The sequence below is a fragment of the Silene latifolia genome, chromosome 9 (assembly GCF_048544455.1).
Source record: "Silene latifolia isolate original U9 population chromosome 9, ASM4854445v1, whole genome shotgun sequence".
Classification (NCBI taxonomy): domain Eukaryota; kingdom Viridiplantae; phylum Streptophyta; class Magnoliopsida; order Caryophyllales; family Caryophyllaceae; genus Silene; species Silene latifolia.
The window spans coordinates 73,209,078-73,229,541 of NC_133534.1; the positions used below are offsets into that span (position 1 = coordinate 73,209,078).

At 35.8% G+C, this 20,464-nt stretch overlaps 1 protein-coding gene across 2 annotated transcripts; it reads left to right on the forward strand.

Annotated features, from left to right (window-relative positions):
* Nucleotides 1-249: 249 nt before the first annotated feature.
* On the forward strand, nucleotides 250-13,734 carry LOC141599926 (protein ZINC INDUCED FACILITATOR-LIKE 1-like). 2 transcript variants are annotated; one of them, XM_074420052.1, is made up of 17 exons: nucleotides 250-964; nucleotides 2,851-2,891; nucleotides 3,031-3,091; nucleotides 3,183-3,285; nucleotides 3,394-3,496; nucleotides 3,772-3,825; nucleotides 3,897-3,959; nucleotides 4,176-4,225; nucleotides 4,355-4,430; nucleotides 4,501-4,683; nucleotides 5,049-5,136; nucleotides 5,702-5,787; nucleotides 5,910-6,017; nucleotides 6,234-6,278; nucleotides 6,356-6,444; nucleotides 13,048-13,091; nucleotides 13,191-13,734. In XM_074420052.1, exons 1-17 carry the CDS (start codon nucleotides 814-816, stop codon nucleotides 13,289-13,291), a joined length of 1,446 nt encoding a protein of 481 aa, XP_074276153.1. In that variant the 5' UTR covers nucleotides 250-813; the 3' UTR covers nucleotides 13,292-13,734. The 2 variants fall into 2 exon arrangements, with proteins under 2 accessions (XP_074276153.1, XP_074276154.1); XM_074420053.1 differs by lacking the exon at nucleotides 250-964 and adding an exon at nucleotides 1,612-1,647.
* Nucleotides 13,735-20,464: the final 6,730 nt, after the last annotated feature.

A 20,464-nucleotide genomic window follows, 5' to 3' on the forward strand; every position in this document is an offset into this window, starting at 1 on the left:
AGGTTTTTTTTTTTTAAATATTGAGATGGATAATTGGGCCAATTGTATAATTCTCATATACAATTGGTTGTAGGATATTTGTGTTGAAAGTTATGGGTCTAATTAATAAATTTTAAATATAAGGAATTTAATTTCACCATTAATTAAAGTAATGATGTTTAATCACAAATTTTGCACGGAAGGCGACGGGTAAGTGAGCAAAGATAAATAAAATGAGATTATAGCCGCATAGGTGTGTTGGGAAAGGCCAAAGGGCAGATAGATGTTAAAGAGAGAAGTAGAATACGGCACGTTCAAACTTCAAAGTAGTAAAGTTGTAAAGACGGTTGTCATATTTGGTCATATTTGAGTTGTGTTAGAGATAAAGACGATACTCTCTAGTCTCTCCAAAGTCCGAAGGAAACAACCAAGATCTGTGTAGACTGTGTCTAGTCCTCTTATATACAAAACAAATCTATATTCCCTCAATCCTAAGTAGTCGTATATTTTATTTAAAACACTGTCCTTTTCCTAAAACAACATTAATAAATATTCCACCGTAATTATCTTGTGTGTTTTTTTTTTTTTGGATAAATATCTTGTGTGTTTGTTTACCTATTTCAATTACCCTGTACAACTAAATATATATTTGGAAATGAATACAATTTGATTGCTGTCATGCCACCCTTACAGTAACGCTTCAAGTTTTGGATTTATTTCTAACAAATTCTGACCATTTACCATTAATACATTGAGAATTATAGGATAAAATCATTAAGAGGGTTTTAACAAGGTTCATTATATTTTAGTGGTGATTTCAATTGCAAGACAAGAATGGCAGAAAACAAACAAGCATTGTTGTTGAAGCAACAAGTAAAGTATGATGAGAATTGTCCAGGTTGCAAAGTTGATAGAAGAAAAGCAGAGAATCCAAATATTCCATGGCTTCACTTCTTCTTCATTTGGATTATTACCCTCTGTTCTTGTATGTCTTCCTTTATGATTATGTTTCGTTTTATGTCGGTTTTAATCTGATGAACCTCTCTGTTGATTATGATTATGTTTTCTCAAAAATCAGTTAGCTGCTTTCATGAAAATTTGGAGCTTTTTTATGCACATTCACGTATACAAACACTTTTTTTTAGGCTATCTTACAACTGCTCTTTTATACTTCATTGATTGTTGTTGATGACGTTTCGTAGAAAAAAGGTAGTGTCCGGTAAGAGACTAGTACACATCACATTGTTGTTGTTGTTGTTGTTGTTGTCCTAGTCGTCGTCGTTAGTTACACATCGCAACATATTTTAGTGTTTAACAAGGGAGTAATCATTGGACTCATTTCTTGATTTACTGGATTTGGTGCTCTTCAATTTTTCAAGTTTTTTTTTTCCTGGTTTTGGGATGATGAAAGTTGAAACAAGTGCTGATCATACAATTGAGTCTTGAAAGGATGATTGACGACCTTTTCTTTTGTGTGGCTATGAATATCTCGGAATATAACTTTATTTATCATCATTGAACCTTTGAAAGATATTTAATTAATGAATTTAAGAGGTAAAATTCAGTTTTGTGATGCCTTCTCTTGGTAGGATCCACACATCCACACATGTTTGTAACATCGTTTAAAGGTTCAGTTTTTCAATGTATCCTGTTGATACGATAATCCACGTATGTATTCAGATTTCATTCATGAGATTCATACAATCAGCAACTTATAATCAATTGCTTCGCTACATCCTTAATATATAACTGGCCATAATTCCACCGACTAAGCTTAATATACAATCAGCAGCAGGGGCGGATCTCTCTTATTATGCGCAGGGGCCAGCCCCCCCCTGGGATTATGGCCCAACTACTAAATATCAAAAGACGTATATGAGAATTTTTGTATTTTAAAGGCTGGCCCCCTCAATAAAAGCCCAAAGTAAGACCATACTCTAGAATTTACTCGGAATATGAAAAAAAGTATAAAAAAAAAAAGGAAACATTCCCTTGCATAATGATTAATTATGATTCTTTGATTCCAAAATTACAAAATCAATGACCATAATTATCTTTCCTAAAACTTGATTAGTGATTGGGAATCACAATTCACAATTTATTTGCTGTAATTATTAGTGACTTTTGAATTTTTAAGCACTTGAAAACACTTCTCACAATGTTTAAGGAAATATATGATCAATTATCGTCAATTTTCATTACTCCTTTTGTCCCAGTTATTTGTTTAACTTTACTTTTGACACAAGATTAAGGAAACGATATGGGACTATTTAAGGGTAATGTTATTAGATGACAATGCCTAATCAAATTGGGTGATCAAATAACTCATCAAATACATGTCTAATATAGAAAGGTAAACAAATGAATGAGACACCCTACAATAAAAATGTAAAACAAATGACCAGAACGGGAGGGATTACAAATTAAAAGCTAGCTATGGATTTCGTTTTGATAGTGCAATACTTTTTTTTGCCACTAATATAATTTCTATTTTATTTATTTGTGTCCAAAGTATATTTTTATTGAACTAATCATTACTATAATGGAGATTTTGAGTTAAAATTTTAATATTTTATTTTATCTTACTTGTGTGACTTTTGTGTGCGTGTGTAAAGATGTGTTTATATAAGAAACTGTGTTTATAACGCCTCTCTTTAAACTATGTAAATGGTTGTCTTTTTAATCGTAATTAAAATTTCGGTTATTTACTTTTCGGCCCCCCTAGAAAACATTTTCAAGATCCGCCACTGATCAGCAGCATAATTCCACGGAATAAAACACTAAGTTTTGGTTTTATATGGATCATTTTTCTAAGTATTCATAACTTGCTATTTTAATTCTGACGTGTCTTTCCTGTGAATCTTCGTACAGGTTTGCCTATATCATCCATCTTTCCATTCCTATATTACATGGTATATATATATATTTCCGTTGAAGCAACTCTTTCAAAATAGGCCTTCTTACTCCATATTTATGCATTAATCATTGTAGTTTCTTATTCTATGTTATTCCTGCATTGTGCATCTGAAATTATTGTACTGTTGCATTTAGGTCCGAGATTTCCATATCGCAGAACATGAAGAAGATGTTAGTTTCTATGCTGGCTTTGAGGGTAAGTAGAGCTATCGTTCCTTGACATGTTGAACACGATAATCTAAGCAGTTGCATTGTTCTGACTTGTGATAATTTCGTCTTTGTTGAAGGGTCTGCATTTATGGTTGGAAGATTTTTGACTGCTCTTCTGTGGGGTATGGTGGCTGATTGTTATGGTCGAAAGACTGTCATGATATTAAGCACCATGGCAGTGTCAGTACTCAGATTTGTTCTTTCCTGTTCATGTTTAATAGATGTTGGGCTTCTTCGTGTCACTGTTGTTAGGTTTCATCTCTGAGTTTACATTTTCTTTCACTGTAGAGTTATTTTCAACACGCTATTTGGCTTAAGCACAAGCTACTGGATGGCACTTACTATGAGATTTCTTCTTGGAGCTTTTTGTGGAGTACTAGGACCAATGAGGGTGAGCTTTTATGAACATTATGGCTCTTTATTACCGTATTCCCTTCTTCTACCTTTTGAGTTCTAAATTGGGTGATAAGTACTCGAACAAATATTCTTATCAGTTAAGTCATAGTTTTAGATGTGCTTTAGTGTCTATTGTCTAAGTTTCTAGTAAGAGTAATCTTAATCTTCCTCGACCATTCTTATGGTTTTGCCTGATGAATTTTTTTAATGCTCGTGTTCCGTAGCATTTTCCATGACATGACAATCTCCCTCTTACTTTTAATTGACCAGGCTTATGCCACTGAAGTTAGTCGTAGGGAGCATCAAGCTCTGGGAGTTGCAATGGTATGCGTACAACCTTTCTCTGAGCAAAGCTATTCCGTATGAGAGCTAATAAGCATTTTTATTCATTTTAGTTGAGCTCAGCTTGGGGCATTGGTTTGGTCATAGGCCCAGCACTTGGTGGTTATCTTGCACAGGTGTGCTTTCATCTTCTGTTTTCATAGAGAACTTCTTATGAAAATCTTTTGAAGGGAATGAGTTTTCGACACTTAATGGTATTGGTACCATACATACATAGAATATTATATTAATATAATGTGATCCTGACGTTATACTAAACTAACCGTGTTGGCGCTCTATCACTTCCCATTTTTTGAACTAGTATTTTGACTCTTCAACTGACATCTCCACAGCCTGCAGAAAAGTTTCCACACATATTTTCACAGGAATCAATTTTTGGGAGGTAATTACAGGACTAGTATTTTGTACTCTTCTGTTGTTCCATGTAGTGATTACTTCACGTTTCCTTGCTTCAAGCCTGCAATGTACCATGAATCCTCTATTGATCTTTCATTCGAATGGTTAAATGCAGGTTTCCCTACTTCTTAGTATCTTTGGTGATATCAATCTTTGCACTCATTGTGTTTATTATATGCTTTTGGCTCCCGGTAGGTTCCCTGTCATTCACTATTTGTCGCTTGTGCTGTTGATCTGCTGACTGATAAAATGTCGATGCAGGAAACTTTGCACTCACACGATTTAGAAGATGCTGATTTTATTGCATCGGATGACCTTGAAAAATCACAAAGTACTGAAGGACGGGCATCAAATACGTGGCTCAGCCTTCTGAGAAACTGGCCTTTGATGTCAGTTGTCATATTATACTGTGTCTTCCAGCTGCATGATATGGCATACATTGAGGTGTGACATGGAGTGTCCAACTCGTTAACCTATTCTTGTACGACCATTATAGAAAAAATATGTGCCCTTACAATAAAGTAACGCCACAAAATATAGTGTGATATTTGCATCGCTTATGAAGTAGTTGTCCTTTTTTTTTTTTTTTTTGAGCCAAGGGGTAATTCTGATCCTGACAGTTTCGAACTCACGTATTAAATAAGATGCTTGGTTATGCTATCTGACATATACAACTATTAGGTATTTAGATGTATTTTTTTTCAAATTCCCTGACTGACAGTTTTATCCTGTGTTACTTGAACATGTCAGTTCTTTTATGATTCAGAATGAAAATTGAATGTGGATTGTGGATATTTTCTTTCTATCAGATATTCTCATTGTGGGCTGTCAGTCCCAAGTCTTTTGGAGGATTGAGTTTGGCAACAGAAGATGTTGGTCAAGCTCTTGCAGTAGCAGGTATTCATATCATTTGTTTTATGTCAATCGTTCAGTCAATTTTGAAGTCGAGAACTCGAGAAACCTGTAGACTTATCTGGCTATAAACCTCATATTGTACCTACAAGGGCTACAACCACACTCAAATACTTTTCTATATCTTTAAATTAATAGCTTAATCAGCTACTAAGCATATATGGCTATATGCGGAAGAAACGCAAACTTTCGAGGGTTGTACATCTAGTAACACCAACCTATTAACCATTTAACTGAAGAAGGAATACACACGTATATGGGCTCAGATATTTCATGCAAGACACGCTGCTAAAGAAACGAGGGACCAGAAGGAGAGTTTACCTTGAGCATTTTACCTTCAACATTTTATCAAAATGGTGGACAAGTGTGGAATGTGGAATGTGGATACTCATTCTTGAGTGTCTTTATCGATAATGAACATGCTCTAAATTATTGAGACAATCTTGTTAGAATAAACCCCTTTGTAAGACAATTCACAATGTATCAATCATCTGATGATCTGCTTTGGAAATAGCTTTCTTCTGAAGCATTCTTTACTCAATGACTGTAGGTGTTGGCCTGTTACTCTGTCAACTGCTTCTGTACCCCGTCTTGGAGAGGGCTTTCGGCCCAATCACAGTTTCGCGTACTGGAGCGGTATGTCTTGACTCTTTGTTATCGATAATTCGGGGAAGACTCTTTGGTATCGATAATTTGGGGAAGATGGGATAGCAGTCTGTGATGTCGTCGTACTGATTACTGAATTCTTTAATGTGAAGGTTCTTAGCATCGCTTTGCTGTCATGTTATCCTTTCATTGCTAAATTATCTGGCAGAAGTCAGACACTTGTGATTGATCTTGTTTCTGCTCTCAAAAATGTGCTTTCGGTATGTATTTTCATTTGTCAATGATATTAATCACTTTTCCATTGATTTGTCCGTTTATATGTTAATAAAAAGTGTAGTTTTTTTGGTCATATATTACCTAAAACTTGTCAAATATTGAGTGATATTGGTCAATTTTCCCAACACTACCTACAAAGTTAAGTTTTTGGGATTGTTTAAATTTCATTTGAATTCAAAATCTGTATTTTTTGGCAACAGATATCAATCACAACGGGGCTTTTTCTCCTACAAAATAGAGCTGTGGTAAGTATTCTTTCTATATGGTTAGTTTTCTTATCAGTGAGCTACCTGGAATAATTTACTTTGAATTCTTATATCAGAGTCAACGACAAAGGGGAGCGGCCAATGGACTTTCTCTGTGTATGATGTCTCTATGCAAAGCTGCTGGCCCTGCTGCAGCTGGCTCCCTGTAAGTGCATTCCTTGCTCCCTAGACTACTCTCTCCAAAGTCTCCATCCCAAAGAGATCAGTGACTTTTGATTTAAGTTGATGTATAACAAAAGTAGCATCCCAAGTGCCTCGAAAAATCCCTCGCTAATGGTTGGATGAGGGAGAGGTGGTCACTGGTCAGCTGTTAGCAACTTTACCCAACTTACTGTAAAGAATAGGATGAAAGTAATATTTGCATTGAATAATTCGTATGAGTACAATAGGTCCCATATATACAATTAGAAGAACTTGACGATCAAGGTAACAATCCTAGTATTACTATAATTACAAAGATACGGTGAATATAAAATAATTACAAAAGATTACGAAGGATCTTTAACAGCCTCCCGCAAGATGGACGAGCTAAAAGCGAGACCAAGCTTGGATAACAGAAACCGATGTCGATAGCGTAGTAAAGGCTTAGTGAGAATGTGAGCTAGTTGATCATCACATGAGATATGTTGCACTCGAAGAGTGCCTTTTTGAACTTGCTCACGAACAAAGTGAAAGGCTAACGCTACGTGTTTCATTCGTGAGTGAAAAACCGGGTTAGCCGCATAGTGAGTGGCACTTAGATTATCACAATAAATGACGGGAGTACCGGATGGAAGCACACGAAGCTCAGAGAGAAGGGACTTAACCCATGTGAGTTCGGAGGTGGTATCAGCCACTACTCGAAATTCCGCTTCAGTTGAAGATAAGGCAAGAGCTCGTTGCTTTCTAAAAGACCAAGAGATCGCATTCCGACCCAAATAGGTAACGTAATCAGAAGTGGAAGTGTAAATGTCTTTGTCACCTCCCCAGTCGGCATCATAAAACGCATGAAGACAATGAGGAGATGCACGATATAGCTGCAAACCAACGTTGCAAGTACCATTTAGGTAGCGTAGGACACGCTTTAGGGCAGCCCAATGAAGATCAGACGGAGCTTGCATGAATTGAGACAAACGATTCACACTAAAAGCGATGTCAGAACGCGTGAATGACAAGTACTATAGGGAGCCGAGCACTGCTCGATATTCAGTAGCATTAGCAGATTGAGAACTAACGTCACGAGTAAGGGATGGGGACGGTACCATGGGTGTGGGATATGGCTTAGCATCAACCATTTTAAACCTCTCAAGAACATCATAAATATATTTGGATTGTGTGAGGAGCAAACCTGCGGCATTGGGGGTGACTTCGACACCCAAAAAATAGGAGAGAGTGCCCAAGTCTTTTAGCGAGAACTTCCTGGACAATAGGTCAATAAAGGCATTGACATGGGTTACATCGGAACCTGTCATAACAATGTCATCGACATAGACTAAGAGAAACAAAGTGTGAGTAGAAGCGTGCAAATAAAATAACGATGGGTCAGATAAAGAGCCACGAAAACCCGAGGCAATGAGAAAGTCCTTAAGAGTGGTGTACCACGCTCGAGGAGCTTGCTTCAAACCATAAATTGCTTTCGATAATTTGCAAACATAATCGGGTGTGTCGGGATGAAGGAACCCGGTGGTTGAGACATGTAAACTTCATCAGTTAAGTTGCCTTGAAGAAAGGCGTTATTGACATCCAGTTGGCGAAGACACCAACCATTAGTGAGTGCAATGGAGAGAATCAGACGGACCGTTGCAGGCTTAACTACTGGACTGAACGTGTCTGAGTAGTCAATGTCGGGTCGTTGAAGAAAGCCTTTGGCTACAAGACGAGCCTTATATTTATCAATGGTATTGTCGTATTTTATGCGAAATATCCACTTACATCCTATTACATTCATGGTGGGTTGGGAAGGGACAAGAGTCCATGTTTGGTTGCGAATGAGAGCATTATATTCAAGTTGCATTGCCTCACGCCATAAGGGATCGATCAATGCTTGTTTGACTGTTTTGGGAAGGCGAGAAGGGAGGAAACCGTGGCTAACTTGGCGTATTTCGGGTTGGGTTTAACAATGTTGTGCGGAAGGCGAGTGCCATGGCCATCAGTAGGAGGAGGTGGAGGTGGTGGAGGTGGTGGAGGGGGGAGGGGTGTGTGGGAGTGCGTGGACTTGTTGAGGGATTGGGTGAGGGAACGGGAGTTGGGACAGTGGGTGTTGCGGGAGTGGTGATAGTCGAGGGAGTGGGTGGGTCAGTGATAGGTTAGAAGGGGATGAGGAGGACGGGGTTGAGGGAGGAGGCAGGGTAGCCGTGGGGGGAGTAATACGTGTAACAGTCCAGTCGGTGATGGAGTGGGGAGAGCTCAGAACGGGAATGGGAGAGGAGGTGAGACGTGGATACGGGAAGTCAGACTCGATGAATTTAACATGTCGAGAGACATATATTTTCGAGGTGATGGGATCAAGGCAGTAGTAAGCACTCTGCGTTGGAGAGTATCCGACAAAGATACGGGGGTAGAACGAGGGTCTAATTTATGTTGTGTGTATGGGCGAAGCCAGGGGTAGCAGAGACAACCAAAACAGCGTAGTTTGGTGTAGTTAGGAACGTAACCAAAGAGGCGAGCAAAAGGAGAGACATGTTTCAATGTGGGAGTTGGGAGACGATTGATGAGATAAGCAGCTGTTGTAAAGGCGTGAGCCCAGTAAGTAGTTGGCATGGAGGCATAGGTAAGAAGAGCTAGACCAGTTTCGACAATATGACGGTGACGCCGTTCAGAGTACCCGTTTAATTCGGGTGTGTGGGGCGGAGTGGTGAGGTGACCAATACCGTGGGTAGCGAGAGAATGAGACAATTTTATATACTCACCGCCATTGTCGGAGTAGAGTTGTAGGATGGGTCGTTTAAATTGTTTTTCAACGAGAGTGCGGAAGCGATTAAAAATTTGTGTGGAATCAGATTTGAGTTTCATGGGATAGAGCCAGATAAATTTAGTAAAGTGATCAACAAAGATAATGTAATACTTAAACCCGTCATATGACATAATAGGAGACGACCAAACATCCGAAAAGATTAAATCCAAAGGGGCATTAGAACGAGTTGTATTTTGATGAAAAGCTAACTTATGACTCTTGTGTATATCACAAGAATTACAATTATTGGTGAATGAAGACGGAATAGGTAAATTAAAATGAGTACGTAAAAACTTCAAAATTTGGATAGACGGATGGCCGAATTTGTGATGCCAATCCGGGGTTGAAGAGGCTTGACAGGCATGTAGACGAGGGACAGAAAGAATGCATTCATAGACTCCATCCTTAAGCTGTCCGTGGAGAAGAGTGCGGCCCGAGGTTTTGTCCTTTATAAAACAAAAATTAGAGGTGAATTCACAGACGATATTATTGTCACGACAAAGTTTGGAGATTGAAATAATATTACGAGAAAGACGAGGCACACACAAGACATTATTGAAGTTTAAAATAGACGAGGAATGCGAAAAAATGAACGAACCTATGTGGGTTATGGGTAAAGAGGAACCATCAGCGATGACAATCTCGTCACCACCATCATAGGGAGAGTGAAGAGCAAGAGTGTCGAGGTCCCGAGTGAGGTGGTGAGAGGCACCACTATCAAGGAGATAGAGGTAGCCAGAGGACGAGGGAGGGACGGGTGGAGGACCAGTGGCAGCGGTGTGAGCTTGTGGGTTAGGGCGTGGCTGGCGGTTCAAGGTGCGAGTGGGTAAGACCACGTTGGGGTAATCACGCTTGAATTTAAAGCAAAAGAACAACACGTGACCCTTTGCACCGCAGTATTGGCAAAAGCCTTTGAATGGGGGGTCTTGTTTCGGTTGGTTTGCATCAATTGGAGGTGGATTGGCATAGGTCGAGGGTCGAGTGTAGTGAGTGTTGGGTCGGGTGTTGTAGGAGGCGGCATGGACCGTGGCAGGAAAGGGTGTTGAGTTGGTGTGATGGGAATTGGTTAGTTCAAAATTGAGGAGTTTTTCATGAAGTGACTCGAAAGAGATAGGTTCGTCACGAGCTTGAACTGCATCGATGACGGAGTGATAGATGGAGTAGTCAAGACCACGAATGATTTTGGCAACGGTCTTCGTGGTCCATGGGTTTGCCAAGAACGGCTAATTTGTCGGCACAAGATTTTATAGCGTGCATATACTCGGTAATGCTTTGGGTTGTTTTGCGAATGGAATTGAGACGATCTTTTATTTGGAGGATGTGGGCTCGAGATGGATTGGCATAGGTGGAGGCAAGGGTGGTCCAAACATCACGTGTGGTGGGGGCTCGCATGACGAGGGAGTGAATGGTAGGGTCGAGGGTGCCAAGTAGAGCACCTTTGAGAAGGTGGTCTTGGCGTTTCCAAGTGGTGTAAGTGGGGTTAGGGATGGTTTTGGCTTTTGTGGTGTCGGTGGGGTCGGGAATGGTGGCCGAGGGGCATAAGTGGGTTCCATCAAGGAATTTTAGAAGGTCGTAACCAAATAGAAGTGACTCGATTTGATCGTGCCATGACATGTAGGTTAAAGGTGTGAGTTTGTCAACCATAGAGAGGTTGACAAGGAGAAGAGGAACGAGAGGTTCATTGGGATTGGGTAGGGTGGCAGCGGAGGTGCCCATGGGTGGAAAAATTAGGGTTTTGAGGCTTTAGGATCGTAGTATTCTGATACCATGTAAAGAATAGGATGAAAGTAATATTTGCATTGAATAATTCGTATGAGTACAATAGGTGGGTATATATACAATTAGAAGAACTTGACGATCAAGGTAACAATCCTAGTATTACTATAATTACAATGATACGGTGAATATAAAATAATTACAAAAGATTACGAAGGGTCTTTAACACTTACCTGTGGCCTGTGGTAAAAAACCTCCAGACAGAGCCCCGGATGACCTTTAATGAAAATTGCGTCGCGTATAGACCAATTCCTACCTCACAATCTAAAAAGTGTGGCCAGTTTAAGGAGCCATTTTAGGGTTTAGAGCTTACTTTTGATAACATTACCCTTCCAAATGTTCATTGTGGAAATTGCATTGCAAGTTCATTGATTTACTTCTAATTAAGAGTCTCATACACAATGTTGCGTGTAGAACTGTAGATGTGGTTTTGTTTTTATTGTATAACTAGTATTGGTGCCCGGCTTCGCCCGGGCTACCTCTACTTATCATTAATTTTTTTTTCATTAATTAAAATTACTTAAAGTTGCATAAGCCTTAAATTTATCATTAATATATTTTTCATAACATATCTTAAAATTACGATGAAATAAATTTTGAGACAAATTCACTACTCCCGCTATTAATATTTTACTCTTATTAATGAAACAATAGTAATAACATTTCACTACTTGCCCATAATCATGGTTACTTTCACTACTCCCGCCGTAATTATTGTTACTGTCACTACTGCCGCATTAATATTGATAATTTTATTACTCTCGTCGTAATTATTGTTACTTTCACTATTACCGCATTAATATTGATTATTTCACTACTCCCGTTGTTGTTTCTAGTTTTCTACCACTCTTACTAATCTCGTTGATAATATTGTTACTTTTACTATTCAAATGAGTGATTACTATCATATAACTATATCCAATGTTACTACAATTCTTTAATTAGGCATGCAATTTTAAGAAGATTATATATTTATATAAATATATTACATATATGCATTTAATCAAATCGAAAGAATTATACAATATTATATTTAATGGAATCTAATGTGAATTATTTATAACCTACTTATTATATTTTTGTATGTTAAATAATTAACATCTCTATATATCTAATAAACTATAAAGTTTAATAAAATTGCATAGATTTTAAATAATTAATATCATAAGTATGCATGTTTATACTAATTAATTATTTTATTTTAAGGAAATTGACCATCTTCTTTCTTTTAGTCTCCTTGAAAGTGACCATCTTAATTAATTATTTTATTTTAATGAAATTGACCATCTTAATTAATTATTTTATTTTAAGGAAATTGACAATGTTTAAGAAAAATTACCAAGCTTCTATTAATTTAATTTTAACCCAAACTTTATAATATTTGCATTGAGATCTCTTAATCGGGTCCATCACACAGTGCTATTGATTTAAAACTATATAGTATAATTAATTTGTATAACTTTCTTTAATTAAATTGAAGTTTCTTGGTTTGTTGATTTAATATATAGTATTGATATTTCAAACCCAAAGAATAGGAGTGTTTAATTCCATTTTGCTAATAAAAAAATTCAGTTTATTTCGGATATAAAATAGGCTTTTATTGTATACTTAATTAGGAAAAAGGATCCTCTCCATTACCTTTTGATCCATTTTCCTCTCACAAGGATTATTCTATTATATATTTCACACTCACCCATTTACCTTTTCTTTCTCAAATAAATTTACAACCATCCGATTGTGCCTAGAATTAATCCCGACCATTGAGAAGTAATGGATGTCCATTTCTTTTCATGTAATGGAGAGAATCCGGACTGCTTAATTAGAATGTACCCGACACTCTTTGGACTCATTTAGTGCAAATTGAAAAGATTATCACTATCTTTCCAAGTAAGTAGATGATCATGACCAATCATTTTGGGACAAATTTTAGATAGAACGGTGATTGCCCAAAAAAATAGAATGGTGATCGATCTTTGTTTTTTCTTCTGTTACACGCCTTGGATGTCAAATTGCTTTAATCGCCACCTTTGCTTTTTGCAGTCTTTCTTGGGCTCAATCGCGCCAGAATGCCAGTTTTCTTCCAGGTATTTTGCGCAAAACAACTCAAGCTTTCATGTCATTCTCTGTAATTTATTGTTCTAATAAGATGATGCTTAGCCACTAGTGCATAATGTTTGTTGTAGGGAGTCACATGGTTTTCTTCATACTAAATGTGATTGAACTCATCGGGTTTCTGATGACTTTCAAGCCTTTCCTTGCTGAACCTGCTCAGGAGTTCTGCTAACTTGGCTTCAAATTCAATTGAGACTAAACACTGTTCTTCTCCAGTAAGCTCGAGGCTGGTGCTTCAAGTCATTAATCAGTCATATTTGGGCCTCATTTTAATAGCAGAGATTATGGGAGCATTCTCCCTAACCCAGTACATGTGATCTAGAACTTAACACCCAATAAGAAGAGCTGAAATTGCATTGCGAATTTATAAGCTCCATTCTCCAATACCAAGCTTCTTTGGAGGGTCCTTTACACACTCACTCCTCCGTCATGGTCAATAGTTATCTATCTCTATTTTGGAGTGTTATAGTTATTTATTTTCTTATTTGGTGATCTTTTGTGGGCATTTTTCATATACACTAGTTTTATGCCTGTGCAAATTGCACGGGGTTGTCGTTTGGGGTTGAGAAGTAGGGTTGTTAATAGGGGATGCTCTTTCATGGTAGTATTAATTTCGGAATTCTACAAAAACAGAAAAAAAAAAAAAGTCTCAAAATTACAAGACTTAACAAAAGTAGACAAATTGGAAAGAAATAAGTACAACAAAAAGTTGTTACGGGGTACAATCATAAGTTAATTGAACTATAACTTCTCAAAAACTTCTTTACACACTACGTTATTTGTTCTATTGGACACGCGTTTATCATTATCGAGAGCTTGTTGACCTGAAGAGCTTGGTCGGGAACTGGTACCTAAAAAATCAACAACATTGACAAACACTTTGACAATATCACATACCTATTTAAGAACTAAAGCATCCCTTCAATCAAATAACATAAATAATATAAGAAGTTAAACCTTCTTGTGGATTAACCCAACTCGATGAACCTTCGTTGGTTGGACTTAAGTCTCTGATCAACTCATTGACTAATCTTGTTACGGGGTCAGGTTCTTTTTAACTCGTACAACTTGGTCGAGAACTACTGCTGCTACCTACGAAATATGACAACAAACATTACTTAATATAAACGTACCTAATTGTTGAAAATATTCCAAAATCGTTAAGAATAACGTAAATAACCTGCGGCTCTACAACTTGACGATGTAGTCGGAGTATCGAATGAACCATTCCTAAATTTCTTATTGTCATGTAATTCTTATCTGTTAACTCTTGCCATCTTTGAACGTAATGACGCAAGTAAGTTGTTATCATTTTCCGTAGATGGTGTAGAGGGGATAACTGGTCGGGTTGTCAATGTAGTTTGACATGCCCTTTTGTTACTGTGGTTTGAGTCGCTACCTTCTCCTGTGACACGGGTGACTTAAACGAAAACGGGATTATATAACATGTGACTAAATTAAATTGGGAAAATTAAAATTTTTAAATTTTTTAATAAATATGGAAATAACATATATGGTAAAATTACTTAGAAAATTACCAATTATTATTGAAAAGTAAAAAATCATATTGAACTAAATGTACAAAAATACAAATGAAAATTAAAGCATATTATTTGAAATTGTGCCACTAAATAACAAAAGTAATATACGATTAACGTAAAAGAAATTGCCATTAGTGATATCGGGCAATGGAACACGATTACGGTATCTTGAATCTTGCGTTGTTGAATTAGATACATGTTCCGACCGATTGTTATTAGCTACATGTACGGACCCAAATAAATGACCCACAAATTAACTAATATGCGGCCCAAAGCTTCAGGCATAGTTTGACCCAAATAGACGGACTCTTTAACAACAAAAATTACGGCCCAAAACTAATGAAGTAAACCTATCCGGTCAACCTATAAATAAAGTGAGAATAGAAAACCCTAAAATTATTACCCACAGTTCACTCACTCACTCTCTCACTCTAAGCTCTTACCGCCGCTCTCATATACTCCTCTCTCAAACCCTAAAATTATTACACATTTCATTCACTCACTCTCTCCCTCTAAACTCTCACCGCCGCTGCTCTCACTATACTCCTCTCTTATAAACAACTCTTTCCGTCCTCCTCTAACATTCCGATCATCATTTCCCTTGCTGGGTCATTGTTATAGGCTGATTTTATTGAGGTTAGCATCAAACTTTTAATAGTTCTTATACTAACAATGTTTAATATAACAAAGTTGCCGAATCTAAGGCGATTTGTTTCAAATTTTGCGTTTTTAACTGCTAAAAATTCCTTATTTGTTAATAATGGTCTTAATCCATTTGATTAAATAGAAAAAGTACTCATTTTTGGAGAAATGCATATGTATTAATCTCTAAAAATGTGATTTTCATTAGTTTTTTCGGTTATAAATCAAGTATTTCGATCATTTTTTGAGAAAATAATTTTTTTCTAGACTGTTACTTTTGTTTTCATGTTCATTTGATCTTAAAGTATTAGATCTAATGAGTATTAAATCTCAGGCGATTTATTTTTCAATTTTTTTTTCATTTTTAAGTGCTCAAAGTTACTGATTTGTTAATAAGGGTGTTAACCCATTTGATTTCATAGAAAAAGTACTCATTTTTTGGAGTATTGCATATGTATTCATCACGAAACAAATGAGTTTCCTTGTTTTTTCGGTATTTATTCAAGTATTTCACCCATTTTTTTGAGAAAGTAAATTTTTTATAGATTGTTACTTTGGTTTTCATGTTCATTTCTTCTTAAACTGTTAGATCTATTGAATATAAACTTATTTTGTAATTATATTTTTCACAGATCTGAAAATTTGTAAAAGTAGGTTTCGAAAGTTAATTTATACACATTGGCTTCTGGTAAGGTCGGGACCGTGGTCGTCCGTCTCCGGTAGTTGCTTTCCTCTCCTTAGTCGAGTTCTTTAGGTAAATAGATGATTAATTATTCTGGTTAATTGTTTTACATTTTTGATGTTTTTTTTCTTTAATTATTCTAGTATAAATGAATAATGTTATTTTGAACAGGCTGAGACTAAGCAATGCTCTTGTCGAATTCAAGTATCATCATATACTACATCCCATTATGAAGGTGATTATATTTTTTTAACAATCATTTTTGTCAACACTTACGGCGGTGGGATCGTATAATATGTATGTATTTAGTTGAATGGTTTGCTAAAAATCAATTGTTTACCTTTGCTTCTAATGTGACCTGATTACATAGAGTAAGAAGTCAATTTTTCGAGTATGGTTTTCTAAAAATCAATTTTGCTTCTACTGTGACTGACTATAAATCAACATAGATGGTCAACACTCTATGTAATAAAATTTTCTCTTTCTGCGTTTCAAAATTGTCAAATATGTTGATCTATGTTGAAGGTTGATAACCCAATTTGATTACTTAGAGAAAGAAGTCAAAGTTGCTTATTTGTTAATAAGGGTGTAAATCCAATTTGATTTGAGCCGTTTGTTTTTCTGAGCCGAAAATTTTAAATCTTTTGGAAATTATATTTTACTGAACCAATAATCAGATTATTATTATTGCATTATTCATGTTTGTTTTCCCCAATTTATACGGACATTGTCGATGTTAATGCTTTATAATTTATTTCGCTACATAATTTTTTTTATATTGGTTTAATATGTTTTTTATGTATTTTATAGGTAGATTATTTGGCTTCAAAAAATTATCTGAATCCTTATATTAGCAGAACTCCTACTTGTCTCAGGTACCCTCTTATTTATTTTTCTGATGAACTCCTTAAAATTTTTTATTTCTTATTTTTTACATGTTTTGAGGCTTGGTAAAATAATCGTATAATGAAAATTTTCTAACAATATACATCCGTGTGCAGTGATCTTTCGACAGCCATTGTATGCATCCCACCTGAATACAACCCAATAAAGATAAGTATCAGATTTATGTGTGTTGATTCTTTTCTTGGTTTCTTTGTCAGATACGGGCCAACTTAATTTTCCACCCAATACAACCCAATCTTAATAATACATATAACATTCAGATTGAACTGGCAAAGATGACTGTCTGCCAGAAGCTATGCCTTTATTATCGTTGTATTTTCTAAAACAGTCCAGATTTTTATTTTATGTTTCAACGCTACTGCTTTTATATTAGTATTATTATAGAGAGGAGTTTCTAACAATAAACATTGTTGTTGTACAGGTTTTTATATAAACCAAATGAATTGGATCCATTATTTAAAGCTAGTATTTTCTTCTCAATACAGATGAGTACCTTATCTCGTCTTCCATTAATATTGACAATTTTAAACAACAATCGGGAATAACTTACCTGTACTACTGCTTCTTCTTGTCTGCCTTGTACATTTGTTGTTTGAACTCGAACTTGCATTGTTTTCCATCCTATTAAACCTTGTTCTATCTTAATTTTGTTTGGTAATGATTTATGTTTTAGGCATTGAGTAACATGAATATATAATGAACATTGAAAGGAGGTGATTGGCATTCTTACACTCCTCCAGCTGATGTTAATTGGAATTGGAGGAATATATGTAAGGTGAAGAGTAGATTGGCTGCAGGGTTTCAGAATGGTGTCTGGGTTTCTGATGCCAAAGGCTATTCTGTAAGCTCTGGGTACTGTTGGTTGCAGGGTACACACCCCCCTGTGCAATGGTATAAGGATGTTTGGGACAGTTGGTGTGTTCCTAAGCATGCCTTTATTGGTTGGCTTATTAAGAAAGAAGCTCTCAATACTCGTCTGAAGTTGAAGCATATTGGAGTTTGTAATACTGATAGCTGTGTTCTTTGTGAAGGGGGACCTGAATCTCATACTCATTTATTTAAGGACTGTCCTTACAGTATCAGGATGATAGGTTGCATTGAGAAATGGTTGCAGATGAAGTTGCCTTCTGATGGACTGCATTATACTGAGCAGCAGAGAAGAATAGGAAGAGTGGCCTTAGCTGCCTGCTGGTACCATCTCTGGCAGGAACGAAATAGGTGCAGGTTAGAGTTGAATTTGCATAAACCAGAGTGCCTTGGGGAAGCTGTTAAGAAGCTGGTGATAAATAGATTAAGAGGTTGCAATTTAGACCGAGCAAGTAGGTCAGATAAGGAGTGGTTACAAAGAATAGGGGTTATTGTTTCATAATTTGTCTTTGGCACTAGTAGTAGTTTTTGTAGTTGATGGAAAATGTATGCTGAACTGATGTATGCTCTTGTTAATTGATATATAAAAAGCTCACATTACACCAAAAAAAAAAAAAAAAAAAAAGAACATTGAAATTGGGTAAATAACAAATTTGTAGTTGAATTTTTAGCATCTATAAATTATGTTTAGCTGTGATGCTTCAATTTATATAGCTGTTTTGTAACTGCAATCAGTTTTGTCTACTAACATTTCCAGTCAAAACTTAAATAGGCAGACTATTTTATATTTATCTTGTTAACTGCTGCCCGTTTTGGCAGTAGTGGTCAGTTTTAGTCTTAAAAATCCTTCTATTAAATATTTATCTTATTTACATTTGTTATTCTTGTTAGAGTAATTATTTTGATGGCATAAATAAAAAAGTAGTGAGTTTGTTCATCTATGTAGTATTCATTTTCGACATTTCCATGAATAATATCTTCAATGCTTACGAATGTAAATACTTGATATGGTATTGCGTGGCCATCAACTTCTTTCACTCTTGTTGTAAATTTCATTGCAATCCTGCATTTGTGAAATGTTGCTCTATCTTTGCCTAGATTTTTTTCCGACAGAAACTTAGAAATGGTGTAAATTTTTCCTTCGTGCATAAGTGGTTTGAAAATCCGCACAAGTGTGTTTGCTACAGTTGCTTGAATTAACTCACCCTACACGATATAAATTTGTTAACTTTAAAGAGTAGTCATATTATATTGTGGAAACGAAAATATTGGAATTGCAAAAGAAATTTACCTCATTGTCGATACAAATGAACTCCATTCCGTACAATGTTCTTATTGTAACATTTTTTTCATCCGAATCCCGAATCCATTTTCTAAGAACTCGAACCGTGACTTCATATGTCTTTCTTTTTGTATGCTTCCATCGTTTTCACTGTTGTTGGTACCATAATATATTGTTGCCATTGTATTTTACTTTTTTTTTTTTGACAAATTTTACGTTTTTGTTGTTTTGGCAGATGAAATGAAGAAACATGATATAATATCTATAATATTTAAAATAATATATAAACATTGGTTGAAAAGAAAGTGGTGAAGAGTTATGGAGGCAGTTTTAGGAGTTATGGATTCCTATGTTCAACTGCCTAAAACATGAGGGTTGATTAGGGTTCATTGGTAATGGATCTATGGGGTGGATATTTTAGTTTGTTAACCATAGTTGGATTTGGGTCCATTCTGATTCTAAATTGGACTTAAACTAATTTGCATACTCGGATTTGGGTCTAATTTTTTGTATGACATTGGGCCATAAACTTTTACTTGTAGTAGTAGAGAATACCGGGTAGCCTATCATTGCTACAATTCGAAAGCGGGTTGTTGTTTGATAGTTGTTGTTTGATAGTAGTTGCCGTATGTTTTGCTCCAAGTATTACCCCGATGATGATTGACTCTCTATCCAGATCTGAGGGGACATTTATTTTATTATTATATTATATATTATGTAATATTATATTATTATTATATATATTATATTGAGTTTATCGGAATTTAATGTAATATTATTCAGACTTAAATTATATTGCATACTAAAATTTAAGGCCTAGTATCTATTAATTTATAATTTTTTAAATTTATATTATGGTATTTACATTAATTGTTTTCAAATTTATAATTATGGATTATACGGCTGAGACGTGTTTTGGATGATACATGCTGAAATTAGAATTCGAAATTATCTATTTAGTGTGAATGGTTATGAATTTGTAATTTGTAATAGTATTTAATCATGCTGCTGTAATTTTTATTATTTAAATTGAATATTGAACATTACAAAAAAAAAAAAATATTGCTGTGCACTTAAAAATTTTACATTGCTGTGTAATTACATTAATTGTAGTTCAGATTCATCTCTTCACAATTTGTATTGTAGACGTGGTATTTGTATTTTTGTATTTAATAGACCATTGTACATTAGGTAAATTAAATCGGGGCTGTGTAATTAATTCAGGAAGAGCTAGTGGTTCCTGAAAATAAGGAAGATAAATGTTGCTTTGAAAAGTCAAAAGACAACCACGTGCTGACAACTCAGCACTGTGGTTGTTCTTTTAATGAATAGGATGTGGGGTTATAGGTTTTGTGTGGTTCAAATTCACTCATTTCTCTTTCCTTAATGTTTGTGCCAAAAGCAATATATAATTATTGATCGAAA